We start from the raw sequence: 20,175 nt of genomic DNA, 5'->3' as shown, positions 1-20,175 counted from the left end.
TTCCCTGAAAAACACCCAGCCTCAAACCTCCTGAGAACATTCTAGACCAGGGGTAGTCAAACTGTGGCCCTCCAGATGTCCATGGACTACAATTCCCATGATCCCCTGCCAGCAAACGCTGGCAGGGGCTCATGGAAATTGTAGTCCATGGACATCTGGAGGGCCACAGTTTGACTACCCCTGGTCTAGACTGACCCATTGAGAATCTACCCTTCCAGCATGATATTAGAGCAATAACAAAGTGACAAAGTAGAAATGCTAGAAAATACCTTACAACCAACTACACAGCACTTGTGCAGTCGAGCATATGGGGGAAATAACAGAAATAGGTTGTACTAAATGAAGCCAAAAATGTCTTCATAAAAAGGCTGCTACGTTAAATAAATATAAACCTTGGTCCCTGCATTTCTTCCATTCAAGTGGTCATTGTCAGACTTTTGAGACCTAAACTGCACACTTAACTTCAACTTGCTACAGAGAACCAAGTTTTCATATGTTTATCTCCATTGTTCAGCATTTTAAAAATTATATACTCATGCCTCCCTTTTTCCTTAGTTTTCATATGCCCTTGTCCTGCTTTACTTTTCCTCATTAAAACTGAATTTCAATATGCAAGAACGAAAAAACCCCACTGAGTTGTGGATATGTGGGTGTTTTATTAACTGACATTGCTTGATGTTGCTTGCTGCACTCAGACCCTTTCTGGAAGAGACATTGAGTACCATTTGTCCAACATCAGCATATTGTATTATGAAGACTTGACCAATGGAACTACTCTTCAAACCCGGATAGGGAAAAAGCTATTAATTACTCATGGTGAAAATCAGGCTTCAGTTGTTAAGAAGGTGAGTACAAGTTTTCATGTTCACCAAAAATCCCTGATTTGCATGTTCCTTACAAAGAGTAGAGGAATGGCCCACCTCTTCCCTTGTTCTATGCAAACTATAGCTTGGATTGATGCACAGTGAGGGGTGGAATATCCAGGCCACATGGTTCAAATCTCACTTTGGGGTGATGGCATCACTTCCAGTTTCATTCCAGAAGTGAAGCAGCACATCAAAGTAACTCCAAAGAGCTTGTCACCACCCACCAAATTCTCCCACCAAAGTGTCAGTCCTGGCAGGCAACCATCATCCAGCTGTGTTCTATGGAGAGCCACATGGGCATCTGTATATTTTCAGGTGTGCCAATCAGCAGTTGGGGGGGGGGAGATTTAGAACTCCAAAAACAATGCAGTGGAAAGAGCTATACATCCCCTGGTCTCCCCACTGCAAAGACTCCAATCTTGGACCTCGCCCCAACCTGGTGGGCCCCATAGAAACGGTCAGTGCCAAAGGGCCTGCAAAACAGAGCTCTTCCAACAGATGTTTGGTTAGGGCCAATGAGTCAATACAGCACCATTAATAGGGCCCTCCTCCACAATGTACTCCCACCCTGGACTGAGTCGGGAGTAGATCTGACTGATTAGTATGTTGGCAGCTACAGTGAGCCAACACAAGATGGTTACGCCAAGAGGAGCAGTTATAAAATTTGAATGAATGAATGAATGAATATGGAGAGACACAACCACCAGTTTCAGCAGGTTTAAATAAACCTTTGGAAAAGATTACATGAGCATTCGTGGTTATGACTCCCTTTGCCTCCTTTTTAGAAGGCAACAAGGTATGTGGATGGAAGAGCAATCCTTGGGTGGGACGTTGTTGCTTCCAATGGGGTCATCCACGTCATTGCAGCACCCCTGAAGGCTCCTCCTCTACCCCCTGTAAGTCTTTTTTTTTCCTTTGCACAAAACTTGCTGTTTGTTTTCATCACTTGTTGATCAATTGAAAACTGCAAATATGTATTTGTGCTTCTTTCAGTTCTAACTTGAAAGCGAATACTGTGATTCCGTTGTTATATCCAGAGTTGATCATGATATCGCGGCAGGGGTATCATTTCAGTTATCAGCAGTGGAGGGCAATGTACAGCAACTTCTATGCCTGTTTCCTAGCAACATCAAACATCCCACGGTTAGGTGTAGAATCCTGTCCTGCTTCACAGAGGAAAAATGACCAGCCTATTGGGCTGGGTTACACTAATTTGAATGTGGTCTTTCTCTGGCTAGTGATTGAAAACTGACTTTGATACTACACTCGCTAGTTATTTAAATAAGCCCCCAGGTCATTTGTCACTTTTTTTTCTTTTTCAGTGGGTGAGACTGTTGCATGAGACCCTGAGCATTCTTCCAAATTACAGTGAATGGACAGAACAGCAATATAGGCCATATAGCTTACATAGATAGCTATAAGGCAGATTCTGTCTCCAGCCATCAGGGTCACAGCTCCAAGTTGGGTGGTTAATTAGTTATAGTCCTTAGCCACTTGTGAAAGAAAGTCATTTCCTCTGGAAATGGATCATTTGTACTCTGCAAAACAATTCATTGGCCATATTTACTGTCATCTCTTGCATTTCCTGAGCCTCACTGTATACTTTTCTGTCTCTGTACAAAACCCCACCAATCTGGAAGACTGGCCAAGATTAGTTCTTGGCTTGGAGACCACCAAGGAAGACCACCGTGGTGAAGCAGAGAAAGGCAATGGTGAACCCCTCTTACCTTGAAAACCCCATGAGAGGTCATTAAGTCAGTTGCAACTTGAAGGCACTTTATTATTATCCATGCATTTGACATTAGCAGGCCTAGGTAGCCTTGTACCAAGATTGTTAAAATACCTTGTGATTCCCTCTTGCCCTTACTACAACAGATTCGATACTTTTGACTGTATCCTAATATACTCATTTGCCTTCACTGCCTCCACTCAGGCATTCTTGCATCTTGGAGTTGGCACAGGAATATTCTTTGCAGTTCTGCTCATCATTGGAATCATCAGTCTTATTGGGTATGCCTACTTCAGATTTAAGCAAGGGGATATTCGCTTCCAGCGCTTCAAGGTACGGGACAGATGAAAATGTGAAACTGAGTGTCAAAGATTAGAATACAATAAGAGCTGTTCTGGAAAACCAGTTTAACTTCCCCAAAGGAAATAATGCTAGACTTTCGTTAATTATAATGTAAATTTTTCCCAACATGACTTTTCAAAATAATAGATTCACAGTATTTAATGTTTATGATAGCCATGCCTTGACCACCATTACGATATAGAATTGAAATGAACATTTTTGAAGTGCACATTCCTGACCAGAACTCACTAAATTCCACAAAGTATTAGTGGAATCAGCAACCCTATATTCTTCTACCTCTTACGACTACACCCATCATAGTTTCGTTCCTCTTTAACTCTTGCAATGCATCCTTGAAGTACGAATGTTTGTTGGTTTTTAAAACAGCATAATGAGATCGATGTAACTACGCTGGACACAGCCCAGATTTCAAACATCGCAAACATCAACTATGACGGCTCAGCAACTTCACCGCCAGATCTTCCTTATGATCCATTTTCAGTAAGGTTTTTTTGTACCCGTTCTTATTTGAGTTCTTCTGTAATTTATCAGTGGAACTGTTTTATAATTAAACTGATTTGTTTTTCAAAAAAAACAAAGATTCAGGAGATAACAAGAGGGGCCACCACAAATTAGTTACTTCTTTTTAAATTCTCTTACTAATAGGATCTAGCAAGTCTAGGCAAAGCATGTTGTGACCTAGGAAGCTCAGGCTAACCCAGTCTGGTCTGCTCTTGGGAGCCAGAATAAACCTATCCCAATTGATGGTACTAAAATTATTAAAGAATAAAATTAAGTACAGGGCTCTTCGTTCAAGTTTAATATCGTGTAGGATCCAACCAGAATGTAAATATCATGAAAATCCAAATTGGGAAATTCAACCTCTAATGGCTCTTCAATAACCCAGTTGGTATTACTAGCATCCCCATATCGGAGAGCCAAAGGCCGATATATATACTTTATTAAATCGAGGTTGACTTTCCCAATTTGGATTTTCATGATATTTACATGTAAAGGACAACCACTGAAGAAAATTTCCATTTGAAAATGGGATCCTGGTTGGATCCTACACGATATTAAACGAAGAACCCTGTACTTAATTTTATTCTTTAATAATTTTAGTAACATCAATAGTAGCCTTGGGATAGGTTTATTCTTTCTCTTATTGCATTCACTACAAACTGTCCCACTTGTCTATGTTTGCTTGTGCTCTTGGGAGCTAAGCAGGGTTGGTTGTAACTAGTATTTGGATGGGAGGCCCCCCCCCCAAGGAATCACAGGGGTGTGACATGAAGGTACGCAATGGCAAACCACCTCTAAATGACTCTTTGCTTTGAAAGCCATAAGTTAACTTAGCCTGGACAGCACTCCCCTCACAAGCAAGACGTAGAGAATTCTGATGGAGTACTTAACATTTGTTTATCAAACAATTCAACCTTGTGCTTCACATTTCATATCTCAGTAACATGAACAGACTATTTCCTATTTCTGGCTTTCCCCCCTCCAGGATTCTGATGTACGTGAGTTGGTGACCAATGAACCCCCTGCAGAGTTCTAATGACTTCAGTAACTATGGAAAATAATGTGCGTGAGAACTGGAATTGTATGTGAAATATAAAGCAGTGCAAAGGAATTTCCGCTCCAAAGTGAGGAGCATTTCAGAACTGAGGAGAATCAAGGTGGTTTTAGTTTCCCTAAAAACTTATTGTCACTTTATTTTAGAGTGTCTGTTTCCCCCCAAGTTCAAACTGTTCTTAAGGACCACAATTCATTCTTACCTCATTAGTTGGGCAAGGGTTACTGAGTACAGAGTTCTACAGTGCAGAAGTAATCACCATTATATTTGAATTGCATTTTAACTAAACAATCCATAGTAATGCTTCTTCAATACAGATTGGGCAATATAGGGATGCAGGATTGAGTTTAAGTGCTGCAATACACAGAAGTCTCTATGGAAGAGCCAGTTGAACCAGACTGTTTCATTTTATTTTTGTTTTTCTCCCCACTAAGACATATGTAGGTTGCTTTAACTGCTGCACACTTTTCCAAGAAAGGTATTCAAATATATACACTTGTGTATCATCTTGGATATGTTACAAAAGTATACTTTAAAACAGACTATTAAATATGGAAAATTGTACTATTAATGGATGAGTTTTGGTCTTATCCATTGCCTTAAATCAGGGCCCATTCCACACACATAGGATGATGCACTTTCAATGTGCTTTGGCAGCTGGATTTTCCTGTGCAGAACAGGAAAATCTACTTCTAAAGTGCATTGAAAGTGCATTATGTACTGTGTGCAGAAAAGGCCCAGATTCATGACTTTGGCATTTCAGATTACTTATTTTTATAGTTAAGGTTGCCAGGCCCAGGATGGAAATTGTCAGAAGATGGGGTTTGGGAGGGAGAGGGACTCCAATGAGGCATAATGCCATAGAGTCCAAACTCGCCACTTTTTCTAGGCAGCTATTGCTTGAAGATCAGTTGTAATTCCTGGTTACTGCCATCTACCACCAGAGATACAGAAACCACTCTCCATTTGGCACAACTGTGTAGTGGTAAATTCTGGGGTATTTACTTCCAGTTATTGCCATTTCATCTCATATACCTGTACCAGCACACTGCTATGGTTGCCTACTTCAGGAGGAAGACCAATTGTCAAGGTTTTTCAAGGCAAGCTTATTCTATATTATAATCTCATTAATGAGGACCTCCAAGATGACTCCTTGAAAGCTTGAACTTGGCTTAAAGGCAACACATCAGGGAAGTAAACTCTTCAAAATTATATTTTCCAGGGTGAAGTCATATGATTCTTGTGCCACTTGGAAGGCTTTGGAGCACATATATTGGGAGGGGGCAGAGTGTGCAGGCTTAAAAGCAAAATAAAACAGAGTGGGGGGTAAATTGTCAACATCCGGCCGAATGAAGAACTTTAGAGAACCTGCAACTTCCATATTGATGGACTATAGCAAAAGATAGTACATGGTTTTTGTTTCCAGGTTTTACTATGAACCAACTCAGCTTACATGTTCTCTGTCACAATCAAAGACTGCTCTCCCACTATGTGCTACGTGGTGTAAAGTGTTACTAACGCACAAACCAGTACTTAGTATGTAGTTTTGCTGCTACCCCCATTCCCCCACCACCTCTTAGAAAGCGTACTGAACCCTGCATTTTCCTTGTTAAGAAGTTAAGCAGGGTCAACCATGGTCAGTGCTTGGAGGAAAGACCATCACAGAAATCAGGAGTTATGATGTGAAGGCAGGTGATGGCAAACCACTTCTGACCATCCTGAAAACCCCACCAGGAGGGTCACCATAAGTCAGTTGTGACTTGACAGCAAACCCCCCCCCCCAAAAAAGAAGAAACCTCATACATTAAATTCCCTTAGAATGCCAACCATGTGTCATGAGCTCAATACTACTTACTTTGTTTAACTGACCAGGTATTTCTCCTGTTTCAATGAACGCCCTGTATTATAACTCCCATACCACTTAAGCCTAAATAGATGAGACATTTTTATTGTGTACTTAATTCCATACCATGAAAACTTTAATACAAAAAAGCATTATTTTTGCTTGACAATAAACTTCTTCCTATGCATTTGTATTTTTAGCCTTTAGTTTGTCAAGAAGTGTGTTGTTTGCCTCATTTTTGGTGTTCAAAAATATATATATACACACAAGAATCTCTACAGAACAATATCAAAGCAATTACAGACATTAACAGGTTCAAAACTTGATTACAAGGTCCAAACATTATCAGAGCATAAACACAAATATAAATTTGTTAGTTTTTGCTGCTATTTGTGCATGGATATCTCCCCCCCCCCCGCGCGCAAAAAAACAAACAAACCCAACTTCTCATGCAAACCCATTTTTACTGTAAAGTGTGCTAAAAACTAAAGCAAGGATAAGCACCAAATAATACAATTGGAGACAAAGTTATGCTTTATTCTGCAGGAGAAGAACCTTTCTCCAAAGCAGTTCAAAATTACTGGTGGCTAAGCAGGAACACACATGTAACACCACTGGACAGAATATACATTGTGCCCACAAGTGCCATAGAACTTCTTCTAACCCCTGTCAAGTGCTTTTTTTTGGGGGGGGGGGGTTGGTTGGGGCTTTTGGCCAGCAAGACTTTTCGCCAGCTGTGCGTTTTCTTAAAAACATTGCTTTGGCAATAGCTGCCACCACAGCACAAGGCTCCTCACTGTGTGATTCAAGTAAGCTGGGGCAACCATTTTGTAGCTAGCTCCACCTCCTGCAGTAGCCATTTTGTGGCTGGGACCCACCATGTTGTTTCAGAATTTGAAAAGTACTTGCAGGCTCAAGACCCCACATTTCTGGCAAATCCGATATTTTAAGAAGTCTTACACCAACAGTCTCCTGAAAAAACTACTGTCAGGATAAAAACGGAGGAGAATGATACATGTCGCTTTGGGTCTCCATTGAGGAGAAAGGCAAGTGAACTAAAAAAATGATCTAGTATAAGGAGGAATTCAAATGAATTCCAAACAATATCAAGCCCCATCTTAGCTTTCAGGTCTGAGTCTAGCTTTACCCCTACATTTATAATGCTAACTTTTTAAAAAAAGGGTAACAAAATACCATAACTATTTTGATAGAACATAGCCAATAACTTTCAGTGCTCACTATTTAAAAACAGCCCATGGAAATCATGCATATCCAAGTACATACAGTACTCAATACATCCAGCTATACTGGCAGACAAGCTCAAACAGCCTGTTTAAATGATCCCCATTAGGCTACTTGGCCAGCAAATCAAAATCGTTAGAAGTGTGGCTGAACTGAAGAGGAGGAGGAAGGGAAAAGGAATTTAATACAAATCTTTTATCAGTGGCAAAGGTGCCCTTTTGGAGGAAACCACAGCCAGAGTGCTCAATTGCTAAAACGATCCCTAGCTGGCTACTAGGTGATAACTCTTATCCTCAGTGCAAAAAGTGCTTGCCCTCAGTCTAAATGTGCTTCATTAGCCCCTAGCTAGGTGTGAACAGAGACCCATTCAATTGGTTACATTGATGTGATATCACAGCATCAAGTCAAAACTGCAAACACTGTGAGAATATTGATGGTGGAATAAAACCAACACAGAAAATGGTGTCAAACCACAGGACACAGCAGCTACAAACCATACAAAAGGTAGGTTTTATTCTAGGGGGTTGTTGTTCCTCTCCCTCCTAGACTACAGCTATGTAAGGTGAGAAAAGTCAGATCAGCCCTACTTAGAAGTCCGTTTTGAGAAATTACAATCTCGAACACAATACAGTCAATGCCAGCAACTGTTCTTCAATTACACAAAGAGTTAATTCGGCAATATCAGACAAGCAACCTCATATTTCTCATAGACATAAAATACTTACAAACTTTGAGAAACACGTTTACCTGACCACCATTTTGGGAATCAAATCGTTGCCTAAAAAGAGAGTGAGAATTCTTGCTGTATTTCGATTGGTTTTAGAAAACAATGCTTATGAAATAGTTACAAAACAATTCTAAGAGTGAGGGATGTTATAGTGCTAGTTCACAAAAAATATACGGATTGGGATCCCCTTCTTGGAAAAGGATACTCTTTTGCAAAGATTTTGAATCAGTGGTTTTAAATTCATCTCTGCCAAAACACTCTCCCATCCAAGGAAACTGTTACCTATGTTACAGGTTTAGGATTTTGAGTTATCCCTCTGTTAAAAGCAATGTTATCCTAACCTATGGTCGTTCTGAAAAGAATGATACACACTACACCCCATGTTTCTTGGTGGAAGGGAAGGATAGATGTGCAACAAGGGAAGAGTGGAAGGTTGAAATCCACCATTTTTCTGAAGCAGGTTATCTAAAGGGGTAGAATCACAAGAATTGAAAGGAGCCATACAGGCTGTCTAACCCAACCCCCTCGGGTTAGGGCAGGATCAGACCTAAAGCATACAGGATAAGCACCTGTCCAGCCACTGCTTGAAGACTGTCAGTGAGGGGAACTCACCACCTCCTTAGGTAGTCAATTCTACTGCTGAACTACTCTGACTTACTTTTCCCTCCCCTGAGATCTAGCTGATATCATTCTACACATAGTTTAAATACATTACTGCAGGTCTTATCCTCTGTTGCCAACAGAACCTGTTGCAGGCTTGGAGGGTACTTAGAAGTTTTAAGTTATGTGATAACAGAGCAGCATCTTGTAGCATTCTACTAGGCCAGTGGTCCCCAACCTTTTTATCACCGGGGACCACTCAACGCCGGGGACCACTCAACGCCTTTTACTGAGGCCCGGTGGGGGGGGTAGTTTACTCCTCTACTCTCAACCACTGCCCTAGTGCTCTCGGATCACTATGGTAATGTTTAAACATCCCTTCAAAATAAGATACAGACACACCGCAACAATGAAATGTGTTGTAAAGGGCCGAGGGGGGGGGGGGGGGGGAGAAGGCGTCCTTCGGGGCCCACCTCCAATTAGTCGAAGGACACATGTGGTCCGCGGCCCACAGGTTGGGGATCGCTATACTAGGCCATGTTCCTAGTCCTGTGACTTGGTTGCTTCAGAAAGAAAGAAACTTCTTTCTAAAAAGTCAGCATGAAAAGTCAGCATGCCTGGTGTTAAGTAACTTTTAATAACAGTGGCCACAATATACTTCTGTGCGTGGTAAGGATCCATATGGAATTGCCTCTACAACAAAACTTACAGTTCAGTGAGTCTTTCTTCCTATAGAATAAAATTGCAAGCCTTGTGCAACTCAATAATTGCAGCAGTTAAGATCATGAATTATGACCCAATTCACATGTTCTCTGTGACCTGGGCCAATAGCAGCAAAACATTTAACACAGGGACTCCTGTACCACTGAGGTGCTGTGGTTCAGTGGCTGAACATCAGCTCATCTACTCAATGGGGCAGAGGTGGTCAAGAAGTCCAACAATAATAACCATGCAGAACGTCCCAGGTTCAATGCCCAGCATCGCCAGTTAAAAAGGATCTGGCTGGAGGTGATACAGGAGACCTCTGCCTGAGACCCTGGAGAGTTACTGCCAGCCTGAGTAGACAATACTTGCCTGGATGGACCAAGGGCCTGATTCAGTATAAAACAGTTCAGAACAGGGCACATCTTCTTGCCCTGCCTTCGTTTTATCCTTGCAACTGCCCTATGTGACTGGCTGGGCATTTTATCACTCAGTAAAAACTTGAACCCTGATCTCTCCAGCCCTAGGCTTACACTGACACTAATCATTCCACCGAACTGGCTCTCAGACATTCTTAATAGTACTACAGTGCAAAAGTACAGCTAATTATCAATGGTACACTGTATTGCTGAGTTGTTCTGCTTCGAAACAAGCATTTCTTCTGTTATATGTATAAGGCACATATATAATTTCTCTCAAATTTAAGGAGTATTTATATTTCAGAGCTGTGGATTTCAACCTGCCAAGTGGCATTAAAAAAATATGTTTCTGTACCTTTGCTTATGGAAGATCGCAATTCATTTTCCAACACCGGGTATACTTGCATACGTTAGGATAAAAACTAAGTGTGTCACATTTCATAAACAAAACAGTCATCCTTATTACATGCAAGTCCTACATGTTGGCCTTGATCTGGCTTTTGCACAACTAGTAGCCACCTCTCCATCTACATCAGTGGTTCTCAACCTGGGAGTCGGGACCCCTTTGGGGGTCAAATGACCCTTTCACAGGGGTCACAGCAGGGCAAGCAGCTTGGCCGGGGGGCACCATCCACACAACAGCCTTACAGGATAGATCGAGATAGAGCGTTTTGTCTGTTGGGAGCAGCAGAAAAGAGCAAGATCACAGCATGGTGGGACAAGAGGCAGAACTGAACTGAGAAACCCTGGAAAAAAATCCAATTTATATACAATCATGAACAATGGATCTTCACGCCATTGGTCAGTTTCAGTTTAATTTCTGTGAAAGAACACTGGCATAAAGGGTCGCGGCATTAGGAAGGCTGAGAACCACTGGTCTACATCAGAAGAAATACACCTGGCCAGTACACCGGGTCACATGTGAGCATTAAATATAGAGAAGCATCAACACATACTGCACACAGAAGCCTGCTTCTGTGTGGAAATCTCTGCTGTGAGAGGAAACACATTACCATGCACTTCAAGTACAAAATAAAGAGGGGATTTAGATTTGGTATGTATAAGACATGCTTTGATTTCTGTTTTTTTCATGGCTCCAAATCGTGTGGGATTTTAACATCTCTTCCCATAGCTGGTAGGAAACAGCTACAGTTGTAGTGAATGAAAGACGTGTCTCAAGCACAAAGCAGTGCCTTCACTGTAAGCCAAAAATCTGGCCGATATTAAACACAGATTTGTGTGCAAATCCAGCCAATACTCAGCCAAGGAGCAAGTGAGTCCATTTCCCTCTCAGTACAATAAAAAGTCCTCTCTCACATACATCCCCAAAAAGGGACACCTCGACCGACTAGAAACAGTATGCTCCATAAGCATATGCAAGAACAGAGGTGTTGCAATTATTACTGAAGGGACAGACGCTTTAAGATAGTCGTGTTCTAATAAATATAACATACTGAGCCACTAATGAGGAAGAGGGTGGTTTAAAAAACAGGGGAGAGGAGTGACTTGGCCCTATTTGAGCTGAACCATCTCTTGCAGAAAAGGTATTCTGAATGTACCAGTGCACAGCTTGTCTGACGATGCCGGGAGTTCATGCTGCAAAGGAGTCCTCCTTGGGAAAAACGTGTAATCCTGGTCATAGTTCAAAAGGCAGCTTAACGAGGCCATGTAAATATCAGCAAAGCGAGACAAGCGTCTTAGGAAGTAGGTCGGATTCTGGTCGGTCCTAAACAAGCTTCCAAACTGAGAGTTGAAGAAGTTCCTGGTCAATTCTCTGGAGGAGTTGAGGGAGAGAAAGACAGGGGGAAGAAAGGCTGTTTAAAAAGAACTGTCCCTCTGCCCTAAGAAATGGTCAATCCTGTTTGCTTAAACTTATAAAGCAAAAGAGGTACTTGCAAGCAGTGAGGGAGGGCCAAAAGTCAAACTGGAGGTGATCTTTAAAGCCTAAACTCCCGAATACAGCTTTTTCAGAATAATCTATTCAGGAAAAATACCTTCTGGCCTCCCTTATTTTAAAAACCCTACAGCAATCAGTGGATGCTTTAAATAAATCAATTGAAATAACATAGCTTGCTGAGAACCCCATTTCCCGTTGGAACCATTATTTCAGAACTTGACCAAAATGTTTTAGATTTAATTTCTGCAAAAAAAAAAAAAAAGTGGGTGACTCCTAGAGAATTAGTGTGTCCCACTCTCAAAAAAAGCCAGGTTTAGAGTTCCTCACCCAGGTTATTTGCCCCAAGAATGAAGCTACAGGGGAGCTGTTCCCAACCCCCTCCCCCCCAAACTGGTGCATCTGAGCACCTTCCAGGTTCCCCCCAGGTTTATTGGATCTTTCCCAAGTGGCTTTTCTCTGCAATGCTTGGGAAAAGATGTCAGCAAAGCCAGGATGGCTGCTGTGTGCGCAAGAAATCCCAGATCCCTCATCAGCATCTTTCCCATTTCTCCTGCTCCCATTCCCCACAGCAGCCATGCCACCCCAGGCTTCACCAGGAGCAACTTTTTAAATAAAATACACTGAAATAATGATATAACGATACTAATATGTCAATTAGAATCATAAAGTTAGACGAGACCTCCAAGGTCATCTAGTTCAACCCCCCGCACAATGCAGGAACTCATAACTATGGTTTTAAAAAAATCCTTCAGGAAGGAAAGGACCAGGATCAGGAAAATGTGGGGGAACCCGCATCTGGGAGTCCCTCTGCCACTGTTCTATGTTGGCAGTTGCCATTAGAAGCCGTGGGAAACAGGTCCAAGTAGAACTCTAGTCCACACTTACAAAAAGCTGATAATCAATGGGTTATGTTATGAGACAACTTTGCCAAAAAAAACTATGTTTCCTATTTTTGAGCCCTACCTCATTTCCTTCCTTTCCTTTTTCCACTCTTGCAAGATCAGTTGAGAGTCAGGATCCCTGTGAACCTGAAATTAAAGCGACGGAGACATCAGTACCACTCTCAAATTAAAACAGGTTGTTCTTTTTTTGTTTGTTTCAAGTCTCTCTTAAAGTGACCGTGGCCAAACTCAACACCACAGCATACCTCTGCTCACAATGAGCACAAACATAATTTGCTTGCAGCCTTCGCATGCATGCATGCTCTTTCCCACTCAGAGGCCTGCTCACTGAAGGCCGCTCCCCAAGGCAGAAAAGTTTTCAAACTCCAATTTGCCACAATGTTCAAATGCAGGTACCTGGGCAGTCTAGAACTTGTTCCCTCTCTGCTAGCTGAAATTCTAAGCTAGGATTAATTGTGTACTTAGAGTCCCAGCTAACAGGGAAGAACCCTAGTTTTCCCAAGTCGCCTCCTTTTCAATACTACAGCAAGTAAGTTTAATCAAAGGCTTGCCAAGCCAGGAAAGTTTTCAAGGAAACTTCACACAAAGGGAAGCAGCACATGAGCAGAAAACCTAGACTGCCATGATGTCAAAATGGGACCAAGTGTTGGTTCACACAACATACATATCACCAGATATAGAAATGCAGGCCACTAACTGAAATCTTACTCCTCAGCAAAGGGGATTACTAGGGATGGGTGTGAAGTGGAAAATTCTGGCACAGTTCAGGGTGCTCCGGGAGAGGGGGGGGGGAATGAAGTGCTCCAGCACGCTGAAATTGTTTGCAGCCCTTTTGGCCTGACAGCTGACAGGCCCACAGTCCCTGTTGCAGGCCGAAAGGGTTGCAAACCTTTTCAGCATGCCGGATTGCTTTCCCACACACACACCGACCCCTTCAGAGGGGGGGAAACAATTCAGTGCGCTGAAACTGCTTCCAACCCTGTTGGGAGGCACAAACTAGAGCACTTCTGTGTGGAAATTTGGTTTGTGCCCTGGTTCATGCCCCTTACTAGTGATTACCATAGGCTAAAATGGTTTTGTGCTTTTGATTCCACTGCTACAACCCTACAGGAAATTTCAAACATGTTTTATTTCAGTGCAAAAAAATGTTATTGTCCACATTGACAGGCTTGATTCATAGTTTTAGCTCATAGTTTGTTAGCCTTGCCTATTGTCTGTTTTTCATTATGCTGAACCCATACACGAGACCAGCCCATTCAAGCCCTAGGGCAGGGGTGGGCAAACTGTGGCCTTCCAGGTGTCCATGGACTACAATTCCCATGAGCCCCTGCCAGCGAATGCTATTGGGAATTGTAGTCTATGGACATCTGGAGGGCCACAGTTTGCCCACTCCTGCCCTAGTGGAATGTGCCGATCCTTACCATCTTTCCAAAGAGGGAAAAGAACTCTAACCTGCAAGTGTTCCAGTAACCCGGTGAGAGTTTGCAGCCAGGTCATGGTCTGGATATACTGCTGGGTGTTCATGATCTTGATCTCCGTTCGCAACTCAGGAATGATGGCACCGGTCCGCCAGCCGTGCTTTAACGTTAAATCCTATTTGGCCAACAAGGATTGCAAATACAAGTGTTACTTCTAAGGCAAATGATAGTGTTTGCTCCTGTCCTTTCACCGTAAAGGCCATTTCAGCAATTTACTTACTAGAAGCAATTAAAGTTAAGTGGCTCACCAACACCAGCATGCAAACTATGTGAAGGGATACACTTCCAAAAAAGATTCCAGAGCCACAGAGGACCAGGCCCAAGGATCAGAGAGTGAACAGAATACCTACTGACAATCAGGTTTATAGCAAAAAAGACTAGAAAGGGATGCATGGTGTAGTGGTTAAGGGTGGCAGCTTCTAATTTGGTGAGCCAAGTTCGATTTCCCGCTCCTCCACATGCAGCCAGCTGGGTGACCTTGAGCTTGTCACAGCCCTGATGGTGCTGTTCTGACTGAGCAGTAATATCAGGGCTCTCTCAGCCTCACCTACCTCATACGGTGTCTGTTGTGGGGAGAGGAAAGGAAGGAGATCGTAAACTGCCTTGAGACTCCTTTGTGTAGTGAAAAGGGGGTATAAATTGGGAAAGATTGTGGGGATCAAGAATGGTAAAAAATATCTGCAGAACCTGCATCCACCAAGTCTCTTTCTATACATCCAGTAGGAACAGGGTTCCCTACACAAACATTTTCTCTAGGAGTTTGATGCATATGAACTATCTTGAATAGCCATTTTAAAGGGGAGCAACTACCATTATTAACCATCAGTACTGCAGATCTGAGCATCATATTTTATAACCCTCAATGATACGATACACAAGCAGAGGGAAAAAAGACTCAGTTTTATAAATGTTCGTATTGGGTGCTAATGTAGGAGTTCATCTGATGAACAGATAGATTCAACAGTTGTTCTCCTGCTTCTTCATGTGAAAACAAAACAGCAAAGCTAGACATTTTCCACCAAATATTCTCTGTCCTGAAAGTAAGTGCCTTGGAATGTAAAAAAAAAAAATCATAGGACTTGCATTGTGCTCTATAGAATGAATGCCTTCACCCAGACAGGTCTTGTGCAGTTACTCTAGCACAAGGTGTAAGATGGTCCTTGGAATCCAACCCCTCTGCCTCCTGTAATAAACTTATTTTACTGCAGTATTAGAAAGTAAAGGGGGTTGTAGTTAAATGGAAGATCTAAACAATCCCTAATGCCAAAGGTGGCTTTAGATATCAAGGAGCTGGGAGCTGTGGTGGTCTGAAGTCACAAAACAAAGGTGGAGTCCAGGGACACCTTTGAGGAGTTTGGTTTTAAAGGTGCCACTGGACTCAGATTTTGTTCTCTTATTTTAAATGAGTCTGGAATGCACTTAATTCTCCTAGCACTTTCTCTGTATGCAGGCCAAGTCCGGATTACCTTCAATTTGCTGAACAATTTTGGTAATCCACAGTAAACAGAACGCAACAAGAAAACAGAAATAAAACTCAGCATGCTGGAAAAGTTCTCAGGGCTTCTAAGTAAGGTAACAACAAAGTCCACATTGGGCAAATTCAGATTTCAGGTGCTTCTTAAGTTCCAGAGAGTTTTTGAGTGCTCATCTCCAAGTTGAAAGCAAGTAGGTATATATAGCCAAAGGAAATGGTTACAGCAACATCAGTGCAACTAAAGATACTGTGGCATGACTGGCAAAAACCAACCAAAATGTTTTTAAGGATGCCTATAAAAGTTGTCTTCTTTTATTCCAATATGCAACAAGGTTCCGGTACTGAATACCTTGTTTCAACTTTGCTTTTTCACAGCATATTACATCAGCACAGATAAATATACTAGCTTCCATTCCATGTGGTATGGCAACCTGCATTATATGGATCCAGTCTGTGCAACAGTGCAGGTTGCCATATCGCTTGGAAATTGAAATATTTGTCTGTGCTGATGTAATATGCTGTGAAAAAGCAAAGGTGAAACAAGGTATTTATATACAGAACAAGGACCCCACACCAATTTCTGAATAATAGCGCTGCTGCTCTGTTCATCACGCTGAATGGCTGAGCAGTGAAATGAAACATCCTTGTGAAACCCCATTTAAAGAACCAGAGTGCGGAGAAGGCAGGTACAGCAGCCACTGTGGAGATCGGATGTCTAGGAGCTAAGGTGGGATGGGGCAGTACACACAAGAGATTTATTCCAATGGAGATCTTCCTTGAACTCTAATGGAGCAGCTAACACAATCAGAGCCTTGCTAGAAGATTGAGTGGGAGCTTTGCTCAAAAGACCCAGACCAAAGAGTTCTGTAAACAGGTAACTGGTAATGAGAACACACAATTCACAGCAGAAGTCCATCACACAGCACAAGAGATTTGAAGTCCTAGGACGAGGATTGCTCTCCTTCCGTATAAATACTTATGACAGCAGGCTCGGAAATGCCACCTGAACGGCAATCATCCCTGATTTTAGGCTGCCCAAATCTAGCCTTTAAAGCAGGGGTAGTCAAACTGTGGCTCTCCAGATGTCCATGGACAACAATTCCCATGAGCCCCTACCAGAGTTCGCTGGCAGGGGCTCATGGGACTTGTAGTCCATGGACATCTGGAGGGCTGCAGTTTGACTATCCCTGCTTTAAACAATGCTCAGCCAGGAGCTTATCTAGGAGTGCATGTCCTAAGCAAATTTGAAACTACATGGCAGGTGGACAAAGAAGCTTATATTTCTTTGAACAGAGAAGTAATCCCCTTAGTGATTCCCCCACACATATTTCTGGTAGAAACAGGGTGTTCTTTTGTCTGCGCTGCTTTTTAAAAGTGATTTCATAATCTACAGTTCACCCCACGACCCAACAGGCACAAATGAGCTACTTACTGCTAAATCACTGTAAATGTGATCACCAAAATACAAGACCTTGGAACCTCGCCATCCAGTCAGTTTCAAAAATTCATACAAGTTCCCCTATAAAACCAGAAAAAAATATGTTGTATGAGTCATGAACAGACAAATCTGATAATCAGAGTGTGAACCATTATCACACTAGCTGTGTATACGCCCGAGGGGAAGAACTGCTTTTCTCTCCCAAGAAAATCCAACTAGGGTTTTATAACTTGGGCAACGTACTCCCTGATCGCTCACGACAGCTGTATGTCCAGATGGAACATTTGTTTGCCAGCTCTTCAAAGCATTTTGCGTCTCTCTTTTTCAAGAAATAATTCTTCAAGTTTGAAACTCATTACGCTTTGAGAGAGCCGGTTGTCACTGCTGCTGAAATGCCTAAAGTGGTTCAGCAACGTGGCTTTGATTTCTGACTCAAGACTTGAGAATAAGATAGGTAAAAAGCCCTGGAACAAAAATCCTGAAAGGTACAGTAAAGGCAAACCACTGCACAATCACCAGTCATCTGGGTACAATTATGGGGGGGAATTAGCCACAGAACTAGAGCAATAGTCGGGATGCTGTACTGCATTAATCACTCAAATCAGTTCTAGGATAAAACGTACATTATTGCAATATGGTAGTATAAAGCATAATGAACTGCTGTACACAAAGCCAGTGGGGCTCAGGGAAAGCCACATTCACAATTACTATCAACCCAAAGAGCCACATTTATTTCCCAGCATGAGGCCTGCACACCTCAGGGAATCTTGTAGCTTACCTGTTTCTCTAGGTCAGGGGTAGTCAAACTGCAGCCCTCCATATGTCCATGGACTACAATTCCCATGAGCCCCTGCCAGCAAATTCTGCTCTAGGTGGCTGCTGTTTCAAGGAGGGTACCACTTGCCAACAATGCACCAAATTGGGGAATTATGCGCAGAAGAGGTGGCTCCTAAGCCCAATTGAGTGAGCATCGCTACACTAGCCCATGTAGCCCAGTGCTCTGAAAGACAACTCACCAAGATCTCTGCTCTTAGTCCAGCCCCTTAACTGGCTGTGCCGGGGACTGAACCTGGGATTTCTATCCAAATACATGCTCTGCCACTGAGTTATCAATCATTCAACCATTCCATTGATCATGTTAAGAAAAGGGTTCCTTTTGAGAAGAAACACGCAGTAAAATGCATCTCCCATGTAATTTAGCACCACCAGCAAACATCTCGAGCTACATATAGAGAAAGGGTCTGATTCAAGGCTACGCAGTAATTTCATAGATGGTAACACTGGAATTCAAGTCTTCCAAAATGCCACTACATGTCTGCACCACCTCAAGCATCTAAGTGTTTTGCAAGTAAACAACATATCTTATCTAGCTTCAGATTGTCACTACAACATAGATTATATGCACGAGCACACCCTACCTGTTTGTAAATCTGTCCTTTTTGCAGTTCGTTAATTTTATCCCAAAGCAAAACACCTCTTTCGTTCACTTTACGAAACGGTCTTAAAAGGAAAGAAAAAGGTGAACAGCAATCATACAACAGCAACAATATCGCCAAGGAGGTGAAGCCATCAAAGGGTGCATGCAAGAAAGCAGTCCTGCAAAGTTCTCCTTCCAAATAAAAAAAATAGTGCTTGCAAAGGTACAGACTTCTGCAATGCATGAACAATAGGCTAAAGTTTCAGAACAGATGTGACATGAAGAAAAAATAGAGCTTCCTAAGACCAGTGAAATATATTGCCTGGATTTTTGTGGTTTTTTCAAAAGTTATATAATACCTAGATAGAACAGACCAGCAGGTACCATTTTAATTGGTATCGTTTTAATTAATCTTGCTGCAATGCTTAAAAAAAACATTTCTGCAGGGATGATCCAGTTCAATGATTCACCCTCATTTTAAAATCTCTTTGAAGTCTCTTTGACAGCTGTTTAAAGGTGCTGAAAAAGCAGACGATACACTTGAAACAGCAGACTGTACGCTAGAAACTTAATCCGACAACTGATCAGCCTCAGATGGAGCTTTAGGAATGAATCGAGTTGCAACAGAAAAAGGCAACATATGGGCGAGCTATTTCCTACCTCCACCACACTCCAGGGAGAAACAATATATATATTTTAACAAAAGGTGCTTGTAAATCATCATCATCTTGGAAAGGAGTGGTGAGTGGAATGCCTCAGGATCTGTCCTAGTCCCTGAGTTATTCAACATATTCATATTCCCATTCCTCTCCCCACAACAGACACCCTGTGAGGTGGGTGAGACTGAGAGAGCCCTGATATCACTGCTCTGTCAGAACAGCTTTATCAGTGCTGTGGCGAGCCCAAGGTCACCCAGCTGGCCGCATGTGGGGGAGCAAGGAATCAAACCCGGCTGGCCAGATTACAAGTCCGCACTCCTAATCACTACACCAAAGTGGCTCTTGGTGCAAGAGGGGGTACTTATTAAATCTGCAGATGACACTAAACTGGGAGGGTAGCAAACACACTAAATTACAGAATCAAGATACAGGGTGGTTTTTACAGGCTAGAAAACTGGGCTAAATTGAATAAAATGAATTTCAATAGTGAAAAAAATAAAGTTCTGCATTTAGGTAGGAAAAATCACTATAGGATGGGGGAGACTTGTCTTGGCATGAGTACATGTGATAGGGATCTGGGGGTCTTAGTAGACCATACACTGAACATAATTCAGCAGTGTGACTCAGTAACTAAAAAGGGAAATGGGATTTTGGGCTGTATTAAAAGAAGTATAGTGTCCAGATCATGAGGTGATGTTATCACTTTACTCCGCTCTGGTTAGACCTCACTTGGAGCCCAGTGTTCAATTTTGGGCACCACAACTGAAGAAATATGTAGAAAAACTGAAGCATGTCCAGAGGAGGGCTACAAAGATAGTGAGGGGTTTGGAGAATAAGTCATATGAGGAAAGGTTGAGGGAGCTT

At 42.3% G+C, this 20,175-nt stretch overlaps 2 protein-coding genes across 3 annotated transcripts in view; one reads left to right on the top strand and one right to left on the bottom strand.

The window, feature by feature from the left end:
• The window catches only part of STAB2 (stabilin 2), a 63,162-nt gene extending 56,883 nt beyond the window's left edge, over nucleotides 1–6,279 (top strand). The window contains exons 40-44 of the mRNA XM_077339747.1: nucleotides 696–845; nucleotides 1,652–1,762; nucleotides 2,800–2,928; nucleotides 3,325–3,438; nucleotides 4,445–6,279. Of these exons, the coding sequence (XP_077195862.1) occupies nucleotides 696–845; nucleotides 1,652–1,762; nucleotides 2,800–2,928; nucleotides 3,325–3,438; nucleotides 4,445–4,495 (555 nt within the window). The 3' untranslated portion in view covers nucleotides 4,496–6,279. The remainder of the gene's footprint in view (nucleotides 1–695; nucleotides 846–1,651; nucleotides 1,763–2,799; nucleotides 2,929–3,324; nucleotides 3,439–4,444) is intronic.
• A 1,810-nt stretch (nucleotides 6,280–8,089) lies between these two features.
• NT5DC3 (5'-nucleotidase domain containing 3) overlaps nucleotides 8,090–20,175 on the bottom strand; it is a 37,724-nt gene continuing 25,638 nt past the window's right edge. Inside the window, exons 10-15 of one of the 2 annotated variants that reach the window (XM_077339749.1) lie at nucleotides 18,654–18,735; nucleotides 17,230–17,316; nucleotides 14,298–14,438; nucleotides 12,907–12,971; nucleotides 11,606–11,820; nucleotides 8,090–8,376 (exon numbers count right to left, since the gene is read on the bottom strand). In XM_077339749.1, coding sequence (XP_077195864.1) covers nucleotides 8,342–8,376; nucleotides 11,606–11,820; nucleotides 12,907–12,971; nucleotides 14,298–14,438; nucleotides 17,230–17,316; nucleotides 18,654–18,735 — 625 coding nt within the window. In that variant the 3' untranslated portion in view covers nucleotides 8,090–8,341. Of the gene's footprint in view, nucleotides 11,821–12,906; nucleotides 12,972–14,297; nucleotides 14,439–17,229; nucleotides 17,317–18,653; nucleotides 18,736–20,175 lie in introns of both variants that reach the window. The other variant, XM_077339748.1, reaches the window with a different exon arrangement.

The sequence above is a fragment of the Paroedura picta genome, chromosome 5, assembly GCF_049243985.1.
Source record: "Paroedura picta isolate Pp20150507F chromosome 5, Ppicta_v3.0, whole genome shotgun sequence".
Taxonomy (NCBI): domain Eukaryota; kingdom Metazoa; phylum Chordata; class Lepidosauria; order Squamata; family Gekkonidae; genus Paroedura; species Paroedura picta.
This window is presented reverse-complemented; position numbering and strand designations above follow the sequence as displayed.